The 17197-nt window shown below is 36.2% G+C and overlaps 1 protein-coding gene and 1 pseudogene across 3 annotated transcripts in view; both read right to left on the reverse strand.

Moving 5' to 3' along the window:
- Positions 1–17197, reverse strand: part of STXBP5L (syntaxin binding protein 5 like) — a 327805-nt gene that overhangs the window by 26402 nt on the left and 284206 nt on the right. For 2 of the 3 annotated variants that reach the window (XM_012808413.1, XM_012808415.2), the window contains 2 exons: positions 8812–8982; positions 6828–7067 (listed from right to left, as the gene is read on the reverse strand). In XM_012808413.1, coding sequence (XP_012663867.1) covers positions 6828–7067; positions 8812–8982 — 411 coding nt within the window. The remainder of the gene's footprint in view (positions 1–6827; positions 7068–8811; positions 8983–17197) is intronic. The other variant, XM_012808414.1, reaches the window with a different exon arrangement.
- Positions 10852–12128, reverse strand: LOC105887464 (annotated as a pseudogene).

The raw sequence follows: 17197 nt of genomic DNA on the forward strand, positions 1-17197 counted from the left end.
TGGATCATAACACAGTCTGTCTCAAAACTTTCATAGTAACCCATGTATTCAATGATGATATTTTGTCTCTTTAGTGGAAAATTGTTATGTGTCCTTTTTTCTTTCTGACTGAACTTATTAAACATTTTACTTTTCTGATTCTGGTTATTCTGGCCACGGGTTTGTCAATTTTGCTTATCTTTTCAAAGAACTTGCTTTGTTAATCTTCTGAATGGTTCTTTTGGTCTCTTTTTCATTTAGTTCTGATCTGATTTTTATTTCTTTTTCTCTGCTGAGTTTTGGACTGGATTACTCTTCCTTTTCCAATTTCTTGATATGATTCATTAGGTTGTTGATTTCTACTCTTTCTGACTTCTAGATGTGGGCATTTATACAATAAATTTCCCTCTTAGGACAGCTTTTGCAGTATCCCACAGGTTATTATATCTTGTAGCCTCACTGTCATTTTGTTCAAAGAATCTAATGATTTCTTTCTCTATCTACTCCCTGGCCCAGCTATCATTTAGAAATAAGTTGTTTAGTTTCTGTGACTTTGTGTGGGGATGAGTTCGACTTGATTTCTACTTTTATTCCAATGTGGTCTGTAAAGATATGTGGTATAATTTTAATTTTTCAAAATTTAGTAAGTCTTATGATCTAGGGTATGATAAATCTTAGAGAATGATCCTTGAGCTGATAAGAAGAAGGTATATTCAGCAGTATTGGGGTTAAATGCTCTGTAGATATCTGTTAAGCCCATTTGTTCCAGAATCAAGTTCAAAGTTTCTTTAATTTCTGTTCAGAAGATCTGTCAGTGGGTCACTAACTGCACAGATATTATAGTGTTGGTTATCATTTTGTTTAGATCAAGTAAAATTTGTTTTGTAAATCTGAGATTGCTGAGTTTGGTACATATATATTTAAGATTGACATGTATTCTTACTGAATTGTTCCCTTAATTAGTATAACATGTCCATCATTGTCATTCTTTACTTTTGGTGCTTTGAAGTCAGTAGTGTCTGTTATGAGTATTGCAACTCTGGCTTTCTTTTGATTTCCATTAGCATGAAATATTGTTTCCAACCTTTCACCATGTTTGGATTTGTCCTTGGGAGTTAGATGCATTTTTCTGAAGACAGTAGATGCTATGTCTCTTCAGTGGGGAGTTCCAGCCATTCATTCATAGTAATTGAAAGAACTGATAATTTGATTATAAGGGTGGATTTATATTCATCATGTTGTGAGAGACTCTATTGCTTTGTTTTATCATTTGGGACATTATGGTAGATAGGCTTTATCCTTAAGTTACTAGGTAGTTTTACTTTGTTGAGAGACTATTATGTCAGTCTCTGTACAGTACAAGTCTGAGAACTTCCTGCAGGGAAGGTCTGGTAGACAAATTTCCTCAAAGTTTGCATGTCAGGAAAATATTCAATTTCTCCATCAAACATGAAACTTAGTTCTGAAAGAATACAGAATCATAGGCTGGCAGTTGTTCTGTTTGAGACAACTGAAGACAAAGAGATTAAAGACATTCTCTTCTGGCTTGTAAAGTTTTTGTTGAGAAATAAGCTGTCAACTGTTAATCTGATGGCTTTACTCTTATAGATCAGATTCTGCTTATGTCTAGCAGCTTGTAAAATTTCTCCTTTTGTTTTAACTTTGCCCTGGATAATTATAATGTATCTAGGAGATGCTTTGTTTAAATTGAGTCATTCTGGAGCACAATATCCATTTAGTAACTATACATTTGGGTCTCTGGATATGCTCTTAGAAATGCTTCAGAAATTTTCAATTATAATATCTTCAGCTAGAGCTTCCATGCCTTGGGGGCTCTCTTATCCTTCAGGGATACCTCTGATTCATATGTTTGTACACTTTGCATAGTCCCATATCTCTGAGCTATTACTCTGCTTTTGTTCTCTTCTTCTCTGCCTCTTTGAATGATTAGGTTAACTCAAAAGCCTTATTTTTGAGTTCTGAAATTATTTCTACCCCATAATTTTATCTGTTGCTGAAACTCTCTGCTGTGTTTTGAAACTCCTTGAATGTCTCTTTCAAATTTTTTTAGTTCCATTATATCCTTCCTAATTATGTCTAGGTCCTTGGTGACTTTGTTTTTAATTTTTTTGATTTCTTGGGATAATTATTGGACTTCATTTTGCTGTTTTTTCACTTTCTCTTCAATTCCATTCATCTGATTTGCTATCTCTATTCTATTTTTCATTTCTGTCATTTCAGTAATTCCTTTATGGTTGGAATTTTCTGGGTAGGTCCATTGTGATTACTTCAGGCAGTTGATCTGTTCTTATTTTTCATATTGCCAGAATTTTCTTGCTGGTTCTTCCTCATGTGTGTGTGTGTTTAGTACTGCCTTATCCTTTCTTGCCTTGTCTATTAGGCTGAATTGACACTAAGGTTTAGTTGAGAAAATAAAGAAAAATCAAGAGAAGAAAGAAAAAAATTGTGGACCATAATTATTAAAATCTTTTTTGCCATAGAAGAGAAATAAAAAGAAAAGAGGGGAACAAAGATCGACTGTAATTATTAAAATCCTATTGCCTTGGAAAAGAAATAGAAATAAAAAAGAGATCAGTAGATGGCGATCTAGGATTAGAAATAACAGCAGCTGTTAGCTGCTACTCTGTGAGCTTCAGTTCTCTGGAGATTTCAAACCACAAACTTTTGAGTTCTGGGTTTTCTGATTTGCTCTGAAAGTGGAGGGTCTAGAGTGGCCCATGGGCCAGGGACAACACTAAAGGTCCGGGATGGTGGTGCTGCAGGTCTGTGGAGGGTCTCCCAACATTTTGTGATGGCTTCTGGTTCCATACAGGGAACCTCAGCTACTGTACTGTTGCAGGAACTGAAGATTAGTGCTCTGAATGGAACCTACAGTTCAAAAGGAGGTGGTGGTGGTAGTGGTGGGGCTAGATAGGAGGGAGGAGATGCAGGGCCACTTCACTTAGTATAACAAAGTGGAAGGACCAGCTTGGCTGTAGGCTGCCTAAGCTTGGCATGTGGAGTTTGCATCCCCTATGCAGCAGACCAGACTGGAGAGTTTCAGGGACCCTGAGAAGCCACACCACGTGGGACTGACCCATGTAATAGTCACAGGGCTGCAATAATCCTGGGACCCCTCCTGTGACCCCCTGGTTGGGGCTATATCTCCCATATAGTCCCCTCCTTACCCACTGCTGCTCCTGGACCTGCCTGTGCTCCATGGGGAGTGTGACAATAGCCCCTAAGAAGACCAGCTTGGTGCACTCTGCAGTTGGTGTAGAGCCACTGCTGTTGCTCCTTTCCCCTGGGCTTGCTATCTTGTGGGGCCTGATTTGTACAGAATTCAGGTCCATCAAAGGATGGTCCTATGAAAGGGGTACTGGGGAATGGTGTGGGCCTCCTAGCAACCGAGATTGTACCAACTTTGTGAAATCTCTTACCTCACCTTCACCTATTTTTCTTGTTGACTTCCTTTCCTGCTTCTCCTCTCCACTCCTGGCATTTCCTGTCATCTCTCTGGGTCCTCAGAATGCTGTCTCTGAGCTGAATGGCTTAAGTGGTGGCTCCTGCTTGAGTTTCTCCCCATTTGTTGGGAGAGGCTGCCACTAGGCCACCATCTTAGCTCCCCCTCAGTTTAGGGATACCACCCTGCTTACTTTTCCAGCCTAATCTAGTACCATTCTATCTCAAAGCTCCAGCTATGCCATGTTCTCCCTTATCTCCAGATTTTCAGTCATGCTGTATTGAATTGTTCTTCAACATCAGTATTGTGCAGTCCCTCTCATTCCTAGGAAAATGCACATGAGTCAAGCAGTTTTCTTAAACTTGAAAATAGTCCATTTTGAGATTTATTTCTCCACCTCCTCCTCCTCCTTTCCTCCCCTAAGACTTTTACTCTTCATCAGTAACTCCAAAGGTTGTTTAACAATACTTTCACAGGGACAAAAAATACCTTCAGGACCTGAGAGCATGTCACTCACTTCATTCACATGGAAGAGTAAATTCCAATTCCAAAACTATTTAAATGATTTCTGTAAGGTGAAGCAGCACCACGAACAGTACCCATAATGGTTCCCATAAGCTTGAGCAGGGACTAGTGGATATGGAATGAAGACCAGATACTGCTAAGAGAGTGAAGGCTGGGACACTGTCATACAGACTCATTAAGGAAGCTGTGAAGGAGGAAGGGGCAAAGTTTTCTACTTTAAACTTCGTTTTGAACTGTCTTTCTATCATCTCTATCTTTTCTTATAAAACCCTACTCTCCTTTTGCTCTTTGTACTGCCATAAATTTGCTTAATTACAGAATAAATATGAACCAAACCTCATAGCTTTCTTCTTTATATGAATCTGCTTTTTTTTTTTTAAATAGACTTTATTTTTTAGAGCAATTTCAGGTTACAGAAAATAGAGCAAATAGTACTGAGAGTTCCCACATACCCCATATATTATTTCCCCAATTAACATCTTGATTAATTTATGTGGCACATTTGATACAATTAATGAACTGATATGGATACATTATTATTAACTAAAGCCCTGAAAAAACAGCAGGAGAATACTGACAAAGAAACTTACAGAAGACAGCTTCCCCATTACATTTCATTAAGTAGATAAGAAAAAGTTTGCAATTATTTATAAACCAAAAGTCAAAAAGATAAAGCTATACTTATTTTGTATTTTGCCATCATTTTTTGGTCTAAGTCTGTGTGCTAAGAATGGCAAAGAACTTTCCTATAATACTGAAAGATCTGTTATATTAGTTTGAGTGACTTTTTTTATTTCTACACTTGTGATACAGAAAACCACATTTATTAGAATATTTCTAATGAGGAAATTGTCCTGCACTTAAGGCTTTAAACTTGTGTGACATGGGAGGTTGATATTTTTTTCTCTCCTAAAACTTTATTGAATAAAAAACATTCTCTAGAACATATGGTATGATGGCTTATGTTAACACAGCATACAATGAAGCTGAATATGACAGTAATTTAATAAAGAATATTAAGAAAATTAGTATTCCTTATTGTACAAAACTTTTTAGGTAGCTGTTGTTTAAAAACAAAAAATATTAAGCTCAGCATTTTCACCTATCTTTTGAGGAGATTTTTTTTTTTTTTACCTTTAGACTTCTGAGGAATGCCTAGCACATATAAGATATCCAGTATGTGGATGGGAGGGGGGGATGGGTGGAGGGAGGGAGATTGGAGGGATCACTTCTATGGTTTATCTTACAAGGGTACAAGTGAATCTTTCTAAGAGTAGAATATAAAAGTCTTAACACAATAACTAAGAAAATGACGTAAAGGCTATGTTAAGCAGTTTGATGAACTGTATGTGAAAACACCACACTGTACCCCATGATTGTATTAATAAAAAATATATCCAGTATGTGTAATTTTTTATTGAATTAAATGATGGATTAATTAATAATTCATTACAACCCTGCTGAATGGGCTCTAACCAACTCAACTAGTATAAAATAATTCTGTACATTTCCTTATAATTAGGAATGCAGTAAAAGGTTTTCTCATTGTGAAAATATATTTAAAATAAAATAATCTTAACAGATTAATCTTAAAACACAGTGGATTTCTCTGAATTTGCCATATTAGAAGGCTGATTATTCTACCTACAATATAGCTATATGAATTTAGCACACCTGTTGACAAAGAAAACACACCTTTATCCTGCCACACCATATCTATCCTTTTAAATGAAACCCTATCCTATATATGAATTAAATTATTTTTATTTTTTATATAAAAACTATGTGGAAAGTATTCATTATCATATATAGGAAAAAGGAAGACATTTGTAATAAGTAAAAAATTTAAAACATTCAAAGGAATGAAGGGCGGAATCATGCTCGTAACTTCTTTAACAGGAAAAAAAATAGATAATTCAAGTAGGAAGCAAATATAACATATACTTAGCAACAAACACTTATAACATATGTTCAATACTCTAGGTACTAGGAAAAAACAGAAAGACATTGCGTGACTTGCCTTTGAAATAAAATAGGAAGCTTATAAGACATTCAAAAGCTGGGCAGGTGTGGTAGCTCACATCTGTAATTCTGGTACTCTGGGAGCCCAAGACATAAGGATTTCTTGACCTCAGAATTTTTAGACTAGCCTAAGCAAGAGTAAGAGTCCGTCTCTACTAAAAATAGAAAAAAAATTATCTAGGCATCATCACCTGCACCTGTAATCCCAGCTACTTAGGAGGCTGAAATAGGATGATCACTTGAGCCCAGGAGTTTGAGGTTGCAGAGCTGGTGCCACTGCACTCTAGCTGGGGCAACAGAGCAATATTGTCTCAAAAAAAAAAAAAAAAAAATTTTTTTTTTTTTTTAAGCTTCTAAGTTAAGTGTTCTGAGTTCTTCAAGGATGATGCCAACATATTCATGGGCTCTGATCTGACAAGAAACTTTTGAGAAATACTTCCATTTCTTAAAAATAAATTTAACTTTTGCATTAAAGTTTTCCTTAGCAGTTTTCAGAAACTTAATTTCCAAGGCATTCTTTAGGGTGGCAGTTCCATAGTTTAATAACAGTAGAAATGGTTGTACTCTTTTACCTTGAAGGTAAGATACAATATGATAAATGTCGAGATACTATATGATTTATGAAATTCTCAGTCATTCTTATGGCTTAGAATACTTGTAACTTTTGTCCCATATCAAAAAAAAATTAATGTATTGAGTGAAAAATAACTTTTGTATAATATTGAGAGATCTATTATATTAGTTCCAGGGATTGTTTATTTCTATTCTTGGGATATAGAAAACCACATCTAAATTTGAAGAAATACCAATAAAGGAATAAATGAATAAAAACTCTTACCACTTGGCAATACCATTACCGGCTCTGTAAACCTTTGTTCATCTGTTGATGGTAGGTTTAGGGAGATGATTAATACCATTCCTAGACTAGTTCCAACAAACAGACAAGGTGAGATGGTAGAGTCATTTTTCCGTGCAAAGGAGTCCATGAAATATAGTGCTGTAATTGCTTCTTTAGAATCTTTGTCAATACTAGAGATGCTAGAGCTTCTAGAACGATTGTAGGAATTTTCTCGGTTTTCTATGGATATTTTTTTAAAAAAATTAAATATTAGCATATTTCTACAATAAGTACATACAGATTTAATACATAAAAGCCAAAATTATGAGGGAGAAGTAGAATTTAATTCTTTGTTAATTGACCTGGAATGCAGCTTACTCAGGTTACCAGCTTATTTTGAAGATGGATAAATTGAAATGTAAAAGTATAGATCATAAACTTAGGAGAGTCAGCAGTAGAACTTGAGTCTCTTGCCTCCATGTTTTTCTCTCTCTACATTAACTCATGAGTTAGTTAAAGATATCTTTCTGGAAAAAATCATCTAAATAATAAAGTTTACAAGATTTTCCAATCCTGTTTAAATTGTGTTTGCCTCTTAACTCTGAATTGTTTGTTGGAAGTATTTCTAACTATTTTTTGGTGATTCCCAGTTATTGACAATATTGTAGCTATTGGCACAAAAGAACTTATCTGGGTCATAATCTTCTGTGGCAAACATATTCTATATCTGGGGCAATTATGGAGGCCAAAGTGCAAATGTTATCTCTCCTTGGTTTCAAGCTGCCTACTTTACATCCAAATCCAGTCCTAATTTAGCCTAGGGCTAAATAAGGAGCTGTAGATGATTCTATCCTGTTGTAGGGGTAATCCTTCTGAGAGGGATTAGCTCACTTAAAGGAAACAAGGCAATTTCAGTTTATCCTCTTATCAACACTTGCACATGTACATCCTCCAAGTACAAGCTCACACATCTTAAATATCAGTAAAGTTGTACTTTTCTTATAATCACTCCAGAGTACAAGTTCTTCATACTTTTCATTCCAGTGCCTTCAACTCTCCTTATCCTCTTATGGGTATGACTCATAACTCTTTTTATCAAAAGACTAAATATAGGTTCCTCAGAGTATCTCTTCTAGATAATAAGATATAGTATTCCTAAAGTTTCTCCTTTTTTTCTCATCTCTCAGCAAATTTACAAAAATAATCATTTATTATACAATTTATAGATTACAGGGAACTTGGAAATTATATATTTTACAGATTTGGAAATAGAGATTCAGAGTTAAATAATTCTAAAATCCAATACAAATTAGATGTAGGAATATTTAAAGTCAAGATTCCCACATCTCATCACAATGATTAAGAGTGCTATTATACTTTTAATCCCTACAGATTGCTTCTATTACTAATGGTCCTAATGTATATGTCTCCAAATTTCTCTATTCATTGTTCATCACCATTCAAAATTAATACTCACTCCCTGTCTTTACTCATTTCATAAGAAATCCTTTTAAAAATGTCATTAAGATAATGATTGCAAATGTAAAAATGTAATATCTTGCCTATTTTCTTGGTCACATTCATTTGACAGTTGAAGAAATTAAGGTTGTAAGATATTAAATACCTCTCTACAAATAGAAACACCAAAAAGCTTATTATCAAGATTGACATTAACACTTAATTATTTTTGGAAGAGTAAAGAACTAATTAAAGCCTAGATCTCCTTTCATACAGAGGAGAGAGAACCTACCCATAAGCTGAGGTATTTTAGTTTTAGAGATGAGAAAGGAAGTATTGTGAGAAACTGAGCTGGAGTTATGTCCACAGTTCCAACAGGCTCTCAATTACTTATTATCTAGTAATGATTAGTAGTAGTTTTAAAAATATTTTTTGCACGTGATTTCCAACTCTTGTCTCCCAGCTCCCACTACTATGGTAAACCAAATTTTAACTGTGCCCACAAAAATTAATATAGTTAACCTACCTTCTGTTGTAACTGGTAAAGAAATTTCCATACAAGCAGCTGACTGTGCCTTTCGAAATGGTGGTCTTCCAGGACCCCAGCGATTTACTTTTGAAACATCAGCACTAGAAAGACGTTTTCCAGAAGTGCAACTTTGAGAAGTTGGACTTGTGCAGTGTCCATTTACATGGTCTGTATGAAGAGGAAGAAGGCAGAATAAATATCATAATTAAGTCTTAATATAAAGGAATCAAAATGTGTAGATTAACAAGTGAAGAGGAGCAAAAATTCCTTTATATCCCAAGCCATATGAATATGGCTAAGTCCTTATTATTTTAAGATTTAGTTATAATATCAGTAGTTAAACAAAAAGCTCAAAAGATATTTATTAGAGTCAGGGTTGCCCTTTGTCATCCAAGCTGGAGTGCAGTGGCATGATCACAGTTTGTTGTAATCTTGGGCTCAAGTGATCCTCCTGCCTCAGCCTCTGGAGTAGCTAGGATCACGCCCAGCTAATCTTTTTTTTTTTTTTGGTTGACACAGGGGTTGTGTTATGTTGCACTGGCTGGTCTAAAACTCCTAGGCTCAAGTGATCCTCACACCTAGGCTTCCCAGACAGAGTGAGCCACTGTGGTTGCCAAAAGATATTTGTGGAATATAAGATTCTTTTTTTTAAATATAACTAGTTAACATAGTTTAAAATTTATTTTGTATCCCCACTATGTATTTTAACATTTAATGGCAATACAAAATACATTATAGTGTTAAACATTTTATTGTATAATTCAAATATACACCAACTTACATAAATTTTGAAAGTACATTAAATATTTGGAGTTTAAGATAGAATGAAAGCATGCTACTGTGTACTTGTGAATGGTACTTAAGAATACTAGAACCAAACTTCTTTGCCTGGGGTCAAATCCTAGCTCTGACACTTACTATTTGTACAAATTACTGAAGTCCTCATGCTTTTGTTTCTTCTGTAAATTCTGAATATTGTTACCTACTTCTTGGAGTTTTGTGATAATACATTTCACATGCTAGAATATGTGCTGGTATACAGTGAACTCTGAACAAAATTTAATTATTATTGTCAGTCTTCCAGAGTATAAAACTGCTCATGTCCAAGACAATAGTTTTGTTTGTTTAGAGTTTGGGAGTTTAGCTCTACTTTGATAGAATGTTAAAAATTTACTGATGCATTAAAAATATGTCTTATTTTTCTTAATGCTGACAAATTGTATTTGCAGCATCACCTCATAGTTCTATAATATACAGAATACATTTTAAAATGTGCTTTCAGGGTCATTCAAAAGATGGTAGAGTTACATGGAGATGAATCATGCTTAATGGCCATTTTGGACATGGAGAATTGGCATTCAGTACTCATTGCAATATAACCTTTCTGTATTGTAGAGTTTAAAAACCTAAGATTATATATTTCCCAGATTCTCTGGCATATACTATGAGGGTGAGAATTCGTTTTCACCATTTAAACATGCTGGCATGTTTTACTATTTTTAAAAAACGACAGCTACTTATCAAATATTAAAAACTAAATGACTGGCATTTTATATACATTATCTCATATAACTGTCACAACAATCCTACAATGTAGGTGTTTTTATTACTATTCTGATTTTGCAGATAAGGAAACTGAGAAAAGGGTTCAGAAAATTTTCTCATACCATGTCAGTAGTAATCATGGAGTGGAATTTTTTTTTTCTTAGAGATTATTGTTACTTGTATTCGATTTAATATCCTGATTAGAATAAGATTAGTGAGAATGAAGCTTTATAAACATTGTGATATTACTACATCACTGTGATATAGCTTTATACTGATTGTATAAAGAGAAAAAAAACATTAGAATTAAGGCAATAACAACATGTGCAAACCAAGCACATTACCCTGACACAGTCCTTAGTAAAAAGCTCTTTTGGTTAGGTGATGGTTGATACTGCTGCATGCAGGTCGTCACTGCTTTGAAGGATAAGCTATGAATAGCTGCACCCACACACACAAAAAAAAAAAAAGAAAGAAAAAATAAAATCATTCCTACTGGCCCACAATGGCCAAAAGAAGCCTTCGGTAATCTCTGCTTGTGTCACTTGAAATCATTGAGCCCAGCGTCTTCTGATACATCTGAGTAAACATCTGTTTTATCTGCACAAGATCAATAGATGGCCCTCAAACCACTTTTAATATATCCGGAAAATTCACGGCCCACACTGCTTAACAAATCTTGGTTAGCCATCCTAGAATAAGCCTCCATGGTAGCTTTCAGCTGAGGAAAGCTTCTTGTGGCAAGGATCATGTTAAAGCAAGATTCATCTGTCCCTAGATTTCCTTCACCAGCTTGATAGACACTGAGCATCTTCCTGAGCCATCTGGTCGTTTACACTCTGGTTCTCATCACGGTTTCCCTGGCACATAGATACAAGTAAATGTTCAAAATGCCCTGATGTATCTGACCTAATGTCTTTTTCAAGGTCTCATCCAAACTCTGACTGATAACATCTGACGATTTCTTGGATTTCCTGATTTGTTCTTCTACACAAAATCTCAATCAATACACGTTCCTGAGTTCCTGCTCCCTGCATTGCATTCCGTAAACTCCAGGCATCATAATATGTAGACGGCATGAACAGGGCAAGGATTCATTCTTCCATATTTTCACTTAACTCTGATTTGAGATCTTTCATTATATCCTTGCCATACATGGTCTTAAAAGCTGCTGTAATTTTTTGCCTCTGATTATTGGAACGGTTGGCCACAACATCCACAACTGCTTGCTCGTCTGTCCCAAAACTCTTCATTGCTTTACAGAGAATTTCTGCATCTCTCATAGCATCAAAGTTAGCAGCTGGTCTGACTGTTCCTTGAGTGCCCTGAGTCATCGCAGCAGGCTGACTAGGGTAAGGAGCTTGTTCTCCAGGATACTGTCCTCCAGGAAAGCCACCAGGTAGTGGGACCTGTGTTGGATCACCACCATAAGACTGTGAAGGTGGCTGTGGATAGCCAGAAAAGCCTGCTCCACCTGGAGGGACTCCAAATCCTTGGCCTGGAGGAACTCCAGGATAGGATGGTGCTCCCCCTGGCTGTGGGGAACCAGGATAGCCTCCAGGGGTTGGATAACTGGTTTCCAGGTGCAGGGTAGCCTCCAGCTCCTGGGTAGGCACTACTTGGCACTTGTGAATAAGCATCTCCTCCCATTGGAAGAAAGCCACTAGGATAAGGATACTGGCCTGGAGGGGGAAAAGATGATTCCTGACTGCAGGAGGATATCCAGGGAAAGGTGGGTAGCCTGTAGAGAGATAGCGTGGGTATGACATTCTGACCCCTGAAGCAGCGTCCCATGGAATAGGATTCTAATCCAGATTTTCTCACCTGTTTGTATGTTTAAATACTGGACTACAGGGTCAACTAAAATATTTGGGAAGGTGGTAGCGAGCAATTTTGAAGACATTAGCTGAGTTTATAAGGCACATGTAATATATACCAACCTCCTAGCTTTTTGGCAGATTGATAACAGTGTGCCTTAGAGATGACATTTATGTGTTAAACATATTGGAGAATCATTGAACTTTCTATATCTGGATACCAATCTCTTTCAAGATTTAGGAAGTTATCAGTTACTATTATTTTTTAATTAAATAGGCTTTCTATACCTCTTCTCATCTTTTTTCCTTCTGAAACTCCCCCAATTCAAGTATTTGTTCATTTGAAGGCATGCATATATCATGTAAGTTTTCTTCATTCTTTTTATTCCTTTTGAGTTTTTTAATTTTTTTTTGGCTGACTAGATTATTTCAAAAGATATATCTTCAAGGTCAGAATTTCTGTCTTCTGCTTGATCTAGTCTATTGTTGATGCTCTTATTGTATTTTTTATTTCATTTATTGAATTCTTCAAATTCCAGGATTTGGTTGGTTCTTTTTGTATCTCTCTGTTTTTTGGCATCTCCTTTTGAATTTCACGTTCAAATCATGAATTGTTTTTCTGATTTCTTTGTATTTTTTTTTAATCTGTATTCTCTTGTAGTTTGTTGAATTTCCTTAAGATCATTATTTTGAATTAATTTTTAGGCATTTCATAGGTTTCTTTTTCTTTGGAGTCTATTACTGGAGAATTATTGTGTTCTTTTGGAGGTGTCATGTTTCCTTGATTTTTCATATTTTTATGTTTTGATGTCTGCACATCTAATATAACTGTTAGTATTTCAATTTTATGAATTTTATTCTATAGGGAAAGACTTTTCCTGCAGATGTATCTATAGTATCAGCTGGGTAGGCAGCTTTGGCTTCGGTTGGGTAGACACTACAGTGTGGTCTCCATATGATTACTCTGGTTGTAACCTTGTTAGTAGTATCTGAGTTTCTTAGTGATTTGGGCTGAAATTATTTGTGAAAGCTATGGTTAGTATCTGCTGGGGATTGACATCCCAGGTGGGCTGGTCCTCAGGCCCCCTAGGTTGGTCATGTGAGCATTAGCAGTCTTGGCAGTGTACCAATTCTCAGGTCCCCAGGTGACTGTGCAGATATTGGTGGTGGCAGCGTTGGACCCTGGGCAAACTGTTTCTTGGGCTCTCAGGTGGGACTTGTGGGCAATGTCAATAGCAGGTAGGTCTTCAGGGGCCTGGGTGGGATGCACAAATGCTGGCAATTTTGGTGGTGGGCTTGTAGGACCAGTCCTAGGTCCCCAGGTAGCATGCATAGGTGCTGGTAATGTCAGCAGTGAGCCAGGTGGCTTGGTCCCTAGACCATGGGTGGGACACATGATGCCAGCGTATCCTTGGCTGGTAGGATATCCATGGTAGTCAAGCTGACCCCTGGTCTTCTGGTTGGAGCATCCAAGTATGTGGTAGCTTTAGCACTGGAGGGTTAAGTTGGTGGCAATGGCTTTGGGAAGGCTACTATCAGGTCCTGGGGAGCATACATCTTTGTTCTCTATGTCCCAGGGCAGCCTCTCTGACATGGTACTTGGGGTATAGGGCACTGTACAGGCTCAGATGCCAGCAATGTCTCTTCACAGTTGGGTCTAGCTGGCACCACAATACTGCAGGCTTCTGTGTGGATGCAGGAGAATGTTTGTGGGGCCCCAGGGATGTGGATGTACAGGGGCTATTAGATGCAGTGCACTGTTGGTTCTGCTCTCAAAATAGCACCATGCTGCAGTAGCCAGGGTCTCAGAAGTGGAACCTAGCACAAATTCACTCTCTGTAACAATCCAGTCAGGTGGATTCAAAGAAGCTCCCTATATTAGGCTCAGGGTCCATGAGGGCTGATGGGATTTCTTGTAGCTAGGACTGTAGGCATCTGTGGTGGGAATGTAGACTGCTAGGGATCTCTTGGTTACCTTTTCTCCACAGTGAGGAGTCCCTCTTGGTTGTAAGCAAAACTAGCAGGTGCTTTACTTCCTTTTCTATGCTTGTCATTTTGAACTCCCATGCCTCATAGGTCCCTATTGTTTTCTTTCTGGATTCCAGTGTTCTTCCCTAGACGGTGTATTTGACATGTTATTTACATGATGTTTTGGTTCTTCTTTGTGGAAGATATTAGCACTGGGTGACTCTAGTCAACCATTGTGGTAACATTTCTCAAGATCCAAACCTTTTGGAACTAGTCATTTTCCATATTGACAGATTTCAGAAATCTGAGATGAAATAGCATAAATATCCCATTATGAGTTAGTCCTGGGGAAGCTGAAATTAAGAGCTCCATCTCTTCTTCCCCATTGAATCCAGTCTCATAAACAGGAAGAACATCTGGCATTAATGAATTAGCATGAATTAGAAAATGGCAACTATGGCTGGGCACAGTGGCTCATGCCTGTAATCCTAGCACTTTGGGAGGCTGAGGTGGGTAGATCACTTGAGGCCAAGAGTTCAAGACTAGCATGAGCAACAAAGCAAGACCAATCTCTACAAAAAATAGAAAAATCAGCTGGTTATAGTGATACATGTGTATAGGCCCAGCTACTCAGGAAGCTGGGGAAGGAGAATAGCTTCAGCCCAGAAATTTGAGGTTGCAATGAGAAATTTGAGGTTGCATTATGCCACTGCACTCTATCCAGGGGGGAGCATGACCCTGTCCAAAAAAATGGCAACTACTTTGGGGGTACAAATTGGAACAATATGCTCTCTCGGTATAGTGGTTAGAAATGCTGCCATTCCCACAGACTCTGACCTTGCTGCTTGCCCAGAGGAATGCAGGATGGAATGCAGATCTCTTTATATACTCTCAGCTAGATATAGCAATGTGTGGCAGAACCATGAGAAGAGTGAAATTTGATCATTTAGATAGAACTCTTTGGACTTAAACTAAATCTGCTCCTGCCTGTTTGTTACCATCTTTTGTTGGCTGTTTCATGTGACTATTATTTCATTTCAGCTCATAATAGAATATCATTAATTAATAGATTACTCAACATGCTTGTTCCCCTACCCCACACCTGCAATGGTAGCTAAATATCCCCCAGCTTCTCATGTTTGACTCATGATACTAAACTGATATTATCATAACTGGGTACTCAAGATTTTGCTTTTTTTTTTTTTGAGATGGGGTTTCACTTTGTCACTCTTGGTAGAGTGCCATGGTGTCATAGCTCATAGCAACCTCAAGCTCTTGGGCTCAACTAATCCTCTTGCCTTAGCCTCCTAAGAATTTGCATTCTTAAAAGATTTTCTTTACCATGCTAAATATTTGAGATAGATATGAATTGGTATACATCATTTAGAAAGAAATTTGGTCATAGCTCAGGCATAGAGATTCTGGGAATTTATGACCCAAAACAAAGCTAACCACAAAAAAGAAACAAAAATCTGCATTGATATAAACATTCACTGTAGTGTTAGTTACTATATTATTGAAAAACTGAAAATCAGCCATTTTATATAACCAAGCATAAGGTTTTAGGTAAATTGTGCCATATGTCACATTATAGAATATTGTCATTTTTAAAAATATTTCTGAAATAACTCTAGAAATATGTATATAAAATAACTATGATATTATATGTTATGGTTATCTCTTGTTGCATAAAATACTACTCCAAAACTTGATATAAAATAATAATGATTGCATTGTGTTCACAGATTTTGTAGGTTAGGACTTTGGCTAAGGCCAAATGGAGTTCTCTTATCTCAAGGATGTGTGGAGCATTAGTTAAGAGTGCTTAAATAGCTGGGGACTTGAAGTCCTTTGAAGGCTTCTTTACTCACATGTCTGAGCTTTGTATGGATGTGAAGGCTGAGCTGAATAACATAGCTAGAGAGGTTTCTTTCCTACAAATGCTCCCTGATTACAATAGTGCTTTAGCCCAACCTCTATCATATAGAGAAAATCTAACATTCTAAAAAATTGTCTACTTTGTTGAAAATTGGTTGTTGGTAAACAGTTTGATATCTGGGTTCTCTGTTCTGTTACACTGATCTATGTTTTTGTTTTTATACCATTTTTTATATCATTACCATGCTGTTTTCATTACAATAGTTTTTTAAAAAAGTATAATTTGAAGTCTGGTAATTAGATGCCTCCAGATTTGTTCTTTTTGTTTAAGATTGTTTTGACTATTTGGGCACTCTTTTGTTCCAAATAAAGAATAGAATAATTTTTTATAGATCTGTGAAATACAACATTGGTATTTTGATGGGGATTATACTGAATTTATAAATCATTTTGGGCAGTATAGACATTTTGTTGATTTATAAAATCAACAATGTTGATTTTATAAATACACAAGCATTATATATTTCTCAATTTGTTTGTGTCATCTATGATTTCTTTCATCATTTTTTAACTTTTCTCCTTGTAGAGGTCTTTTCCCTCCATAGTTAATTACATTCCTAAGTATTTTATTTTCTTAGTAGCTATCGTAAATTATATTAAGTCTTTGCTTTGACTCTGAGCCTGAGTGTTATTGATATATAGAAATGCTACTGGTTTGTGTATATTAATTTGCTGAATTTCCTCATAAATTCTAGGAATCTTTTGGTAGTCTTTGGGATTTTCTATATACAAAATCAGATAGTGAGCAAAAAGTAATAATTTGATCTTCTCTTTACCAATTTGTCTACTCTTTATTTCTTTCTCTTGCCTAATTGCTTTGTCTAGGACAGTGGTTCTCAACCTTCCTAATGCTGCAACCCTTTAATACAGTTCCTCATGTTGTGGTGACCCCCAACTATAAAATTATTTTTCTTGCTACTTCATAACTGTAATTTTGCTACTATTATGAATCGTAATGTAAATATCTGATATGCAGGATATATTTTAATTATTATAAATTGAACATAATTAAAGCACAGTGATTAATCACAAAAACAATATGTAATTATATATTGTGAAATACTGATTTCTAATTACAAATAAATGAAATTTTGTCTTGAAGTATGGTATAGCAT

The sequence above is a fragment of the Otolemur garnettii genome, unplaced genomic scaffold (assembly GCF_000181295.1).
Source record: "Otolemur garnettii isolate 467f Iridium unplaced genomic scaffold, OtoGar3 scaffold00089, whole genome shotgun sequence".
NCBI classification, from domain to species: Eukaryota; Metazoa; Chordata; class Mammalia; order Primates; family Galagidae; genus Otolemur; species Otolemur garnettii.